Consider the following 5,621-nt stretch of genomic DNA (forward strand, 5'->3'; position numbering starts at 1 on the left):
ATTAAAATTTTTTATGTCTGGATTGAAAAAGTCTAGGGCCAAGGAGTCATTTATATTTAGTTAGTTTAAAACTATCATTTCTCATCTTAAATTAATCTGCTGATGTCAATTCAGTGACATCGTTGAAAATTTACCTGCAGTTCCTAATTAGTAAATAAAATTTTACATGCGGTACGTATTGACAAAATATATAAATATATATATATATATATATATATATATGTGCTCCCTAATTAAATATATTAATTATTTATATTTTTAAATATAAAAAATCTATAAATAAATATAATATATTTTTTATCAAATTAAGTATGATTCTTTTTCCACCTCAATTAGAACTAATATATTTTCTATCAAATTGAGTACGATTCTTTTTCCAATTCAATTGGATAATAAATATACTAGATTTTCTTTAAATGATACTAAATGGGATGAAAAATATATTAGATTTATTTTAAATGGTGCTAAATTTAAGAAGAATTATATTAAGTAGGAAAAAAATCGTGCTCAATTTAATAGAAAATATACTCGATTCTAGTTTAAAGTGCTAAATTCAACAGGAATTTTATTCGTTTTTAGACTATTTGTACCTACAAAATATGATAAAAATTTTAATAGAAAATATATTCAATTCTAGTATAAAGTGTTGATTTTAAGAGAATTATACTCATTTTAGTATATTTTCTATTAAATTGAGCACGATTCTTTTTCCACCTCAATTGGATAGAAAATATACTAGATTTTCTTTAAATGATACTCAATTGAATGAAAAATATACTAGATTTTCTTTAAATGGTGTTGAATTTAAGAAAAATTATATTAAGAAGGAAAAAAGTCATACTCAATTTAATAAAAAATATACTCGATTATAGTGTAAAGTGCTGAATTTAACAGAAATTATATTCATTTTTAGACTTTTGTACCTAAAAAATATGAGAGGTGATTTTGATAGAAAGTATTCTCGATTCTAGTATAAAGTACTGACTTTAAGAGAAATTATACTCTTTTTTTTTTTACTTTTGTACCTAAAAAATTTGATGAGCAAATATATAATAATATTTATATAAAGAAATTGAAACAAATAAAATCTTATAGAGTGGAAATAAAATTTTATTTTTTTTAAATGATTGAGGATTACATATAAAATTTAAAATTATCATCTGATATTTTTCTCTAATTTACAGTTAATTGAATCCTGTCCAAAACTAAATAAGCCTGCAAAGCGTGATCGTGCGGCAATGATTACCCCACTCCAAATCCAACGTCCACGCGAAATCGCATTATATTCTGAAAAAAAAAAAATCTGCAAAAACGTCCACTCGACCTTTTGGACGTGTAGTGCCGGCCGGCATGACTGCCGGTAATCAAGCCGCTGTTTACCCAAGTCAACTCTGCTTGCCAACTCCATGCCAGACAACACACGATCATCAAAAATCGCACCACTAATTGACTAACTTTAATCAATCCAAGATGAATAAACTACGATTCCACAAAATTTAAGTTTTCAAAAAAGTCAACATGATCACAACTCCTGCCTTTTCATCCTTCTTCCTTTCCATCCCCACTTCCACTGCAGAGAATAGAAGAAAAATCTACGCGTGCTCCAACAATCACTGCAAGCACTCTCCTCCCCCTCTCAATGCCTTCAACAATCTTCCATTCTTCTTTTGACAGAGATTAAGTTCTTGAAGGGTTGATGCAAAGAAAAAAAACAGGAGTTGCAAACATCAATAATGCCTCCTAGGTCTCTTGTTTACCGGTGTTTCCTTCTCTCCACCATTTTATCTGCTATTGGGACTGCAGCTGCTCAAAATGGTTAGAGCTTATAAACTAATTTTCCTTTCTTCTCTTCGTTCTGGTTTTTTTTGCCATGGTTTGTTCTTTTCTTCCCCTCTCTTCTTTGCGATAATTTATTGGCCTTGATCTGTGTGGAAGAAGCAGAAGATTTGGAATCGTAATGAATCACATTTGTTCTTTTCTTTCAGCAATTCAAAAATGGTTATGGATCTACAATGAAATTATGTTAAAAATTTCAGTTCATTTTCCAGAAACTATTGTTAAGAGACGTGTTGTTGGGGTTTCCATTGACTTGTTTGCTCTTGAATAGGAGAACCATACTCAATGCGCATAAGCTGTGGATCTCAACAGGATGTTACTACTAGTCCTACAAGTACCTTATGGCACAGAGACTTTGGTTATACTGGTGGAAAATCGGCGAACGCCAAGATTCCTAGTTATATCGAACCTCATCTGACCACTCTTCGGTATTTTCCTCTGTCGGATGGCCCTGAGAACTGCTACACCATTGGTAACATCACTAGAGGTCATTACCAAGTGAGATTGTTTTTTGCGCTCATCAACGATTCAAACTATGACAGTGAACCCATTTTCGATGTATCCATAGAAGGGACCCAAATCTACTCTTTGCAGTCTGGTTGGAGCACCACTGATGAGCAGTCATTTGTGGATGCTTTGGTATTTGCTAACAACACATCTTTGACTACCTGTTTTCATAGCACTGGCCATGGTGATCCATCCATTCTCACAATTGAGATCCTTCAAGTAGATGACGATGCTTATGGTATCGGTCCGATATGGAGTAAGGGGACAGTTCTTAGAACAGCAAGAAGATTGACATGTGGTACTGGGAAGTCGGCATATGACGAAGATTACGGGGGCAACCATTGGGGTGGTGATAGATTCTGGTTAGGAGTTTCATCATTTGCAGATTCTAGTCACTCAATCTCGACCGAACATAATATCACTCGCGCATCAGTTTCGCCAAACTACTACTCAGAGATGCTATATCAATCTGCCATTGTAGGGGATGATCTACAGCCTGATTTATCATTCCAAATGGACCTTGATCCAAATAATAACTACTCATTGTGGCTTCACTTTTGTGAGATTGATCCGGGAATAACTAAAGAACAGCAAAGAGTTTTCGACATAGTGATAAATGGTGATGTTGCTTTTGAAAGTGTTGACATTATTAGTATGGCAGGGGGAAGTCATGTAGCCCTTGTGCTGAATAAAACTGTCCAGATGAGTGGAAGGACACTCACAGTTGAGCTACGCTGTGCGGATGGAAGTCATGCAATCATAAGTGCAATTGAGGTTCTTGAGGTTATTTTGGCAGAGTTTAAAACTTCAGCTGAGGAAGGTAAATCTCATTTTGTAAAATAAGAAATTGCATCTTTTGTGTACTATTGGTTCTTGTTGCTCACATTTGTTCAGAATTCATGGTCCTGCATGCTAAGTGAATCAGTGGTTATGGCATATATAGCTCATGTTTTTCACAGTTTAACTATCCTTGAAACCCTTTCTTGCAGTGAATGCTTTGCAAATTTTGAAGAGCTCTTTGGGGCTTCCAAGACGTTTTGGCTGGCACGGTGATCCATGTGTTCCTCAAGAACATCCATGGAGTGTAGTTGAATGCCAATTCGACAGCGCTAGTAACAATTGGGTCATCTACGGATTGTACTTTCTCAACCTTTTATTTTCCTCCCTTTTAGTCTCTAATATTCACACAAACTGAATGCTTAGTTTACATTGTTTAATTTAGAGGTTAGTTTTGTGGTATTGTCTTCTTCGTTTTGTTTTAGAATTTCCAAGTGACCACCTATTAACAAGGCAAAAGAGGATTTTAGTGAACTATACCACTTGGCACCTTCATGACACTGACTTAAGTTCATACAAAGTTACTTACTAATTGAATCTTCAGTACTGACATTAGACCTTCAGCATTGTTCTGCATACATCTGAAGAGTTTTGCCATTTAACAACATCGAGAATGCTAACGATATGTACTTTTTTTTAATGTGCAGAGGTCTTGATAATCAAGGATTGAAAGGTTCCTTGCCTGATGATATTGCTACGTTGCAACATTTGCAGAACTTGTAAGTGTATCTAGTAGATTTGTGTCTTTTGTGTGTTTTAGTGTCTCCATTTTCCGTCTAAAAAACAATTTAAGCGAGAAGCTGATAGTTAATTTACTTGTTTCTTTCCTTATTTTCTGCAGAAACTTAAGCGAGAACTCCCTATTTGGGTCAATACCATCCTCTCTTGGCAATATTACTGGGTTGCAAATACTGTAAGTTAATCTACCATCCTTGACATGAAAACTTCTTTATACACTGCAGTTACTGTAAATGGTTGTAGTCATTGAACATCACTCATTCACTCATTCATTCGGTATCTGTCTAAACAAAGTTCAATATTCAGCTTCTCTTAGGATTAAGCTGTTCAGACTTTCAAAACTGTAGTAAGTACCAGGAATGCTAAGAATGAATTCATCTTCTCTTAGGATTAAGCTGTTCATACTTTCAAAACTGTAGTAAGTACCAGGAATGCTAAGAATGATTCTCTTGTTCATGTTTTAAGGTTACCATTCTGAAGCTATGAGATTCAGTCTTTCACAATCTTAACTGCAACTCTGCGAATGAGATGAATTATTTCTTAACTCTATGTTTCTCCATTGTTAGAGACCTCTCCTACAACCAATTGAATGGATCAATTCCAGAGAGCCTTGGCCAGCTAACGTTGTTACAGATTCTGTAAGAAGGATTACAAACCAGGAATTTTTTATTCGACGTAGCTCAGTGATTCTGAATTTTTGCTTCACATTCTTGCAGAAATCTCAATGGAAACCTTTTATCCGGAAGAGTTCCTGCAAGCCTCGGAGGAGCTCCACTGCACCGGGCTAGCTTCAAGTAAGAACTCTCTTATGACTTCATGATGTGAACTTCTGAGGGTTTGTAGTGTTCAGGATGGATATTGATTGATCGATAAATCTTCGCTGTGCACTATGAGAATGCTTACTGAGATGAAATGTATCAGTTTTACTGGTAATGCAGGTCTCTGTGGAATTCCTGGATTGCCAGCTTGTGGCCCTCATCTATCTCCTGGAGCTAAACTTGGCATTGCATTTGGGGCTTTGTTTGCATTCCTTCTAGCACTTGTTATCGTTCTCGTCTGGTGGAAACGAAGAGAGAACATCCTTCGCGCCCAAATGATAGCCGCCGGTACTTGAACATCTTCTATATTCAAAAATCAAAAAGAAAGGCAAAAAAATAAAAAATTGAAGACTTTGCATGAACTAATTGTGACTCGACTTCTTTCTTGTTCTTTTGTTGAAGCAAGAGAAGCACCCTACGCCAAAGCAAGAACACATTTTACGCGCGATGTTCAAATGGCGAAGCATCATCGAAAACACGAATCAGCTGCTCAGAATCACACTGAGAGCGGATCCAACTTGATCTTATAACTTGAGTTTATGTACCCCTTTAAATGTTTGCATTGCAATTATAGTAATTATTTTATATTAGTAAGGTTAGATTGTAACTTTTTGACTTAAGAGAGTTAATACACAAGAAGTTTTATCAGAAGAAAACATAAAAGCTGTTAGAGACAATTTTAGGATGGATTTACTTGGATGGAAAGATTGGAGGGAAAAGGGGAGGAGGAGAAATGGCATGAAAATGTATGTATAGTTTTGTGAGTCTTTTGCTTTTTCAACTCGTCTCCTATATTCCATCCTAGTAAACGCATCCTAATTGTCAAATAAATAGAAGAGAATCAAGGATGGAAAGGGAAAAAAAAGGAGTAGTCTATGGATATAC

General features: G+C 35.1%; 1 protein-coding gene across 4 annotated transcripts; it reads left to right on the top strand.

Moving 5' to 3' along the window:
* Positions 1–1,526: 1,526 nt before the first annotated feature.
* LOC121967283 (receptor-like protein 4) lies at positions 1,527–5,416 on the top strand. Of its 4 annotated transcripts, none has more exons than XR_006107692.1 (9): positions 1,527–1,815; positions 2,108–3,163; positions 3,333–3,480; positions 3,828–3,899; positions 4,022–4,093; positions 4,485–4,556; positions 4,635–4,712; positions 4,857–5,024; positions 5,143–5,416. XR_006107692.1 is itself a non-coding variant. In XM_042517399.1 (9 exons), the coding sequence occupies exons 1-9, from the start codon at positions 1,734–1,736 to the stop codon at positions 5,256–5,258; spliced, it is 1,881 nt and encodes a 626-aa protein (XP_042373333.1). In that variant the 5' UTR covers positions 1,527–1,733; the 3' UTR covers positions 5,259–5,413. The 4 variants fall into 4 exon arrangements, 2 of the variants coding, with proteins under 2 accessions (XP_042373333.1, XP_042373332.1); XR_006107691.1 differs by having other exon boundaries at positions 5,139–5,405; XM_042517399.1 differs by having other exon boundaries at positions 4,840–5,024; positions 5,143–5,413.
* The last annotated feature ends 205 nt before the right edge of the window (positions 5,417–5,621 follow it).

This window comes from Zingiber officinale, chromosome 3B, assembly GCF_018446385.1.
Source record: "Zingiber officinale cultivar Zhangliang chromosome 3B, Zo_v1.1, whole genome shotgun sequence".
In the NCBI taxonomy this organism is placed as follows: Eukaryota; Viridiplantae; Streptophyta; class Magnoliopsida; order Zingiberales; family Zingiberaceae; genus Zingiber; species Zingiber officinale.

What these genes read in the sequence shown, in the direction of transcription:
- LOC121967283 (XM_042517398.1), top strand. Translation starts at nt 1,734, where the DNA reads ATGCCTCCTAGGTCTCTTGTTTACCGGTGTTTCCTTCTCTCCACCATT. An exon ending in TTGCAACATTTGCAGAACTT is followed by an intron (nt 3,900 to 4,021) that starts GTAAGTGTATCT and finishes TATTTTCTGCAG; the next exon opens with AAACTTAAGCGAGAACTCCC. An exon ending in CTGCACCGGGCTAGCTTCAA is followed by an intron (nt 4,713 to 4,839) that starts GTAAGAACTCTC and finishes GAAATGTATCAG; the next exon opens with TTTTACTGGTAATGCAGGTC.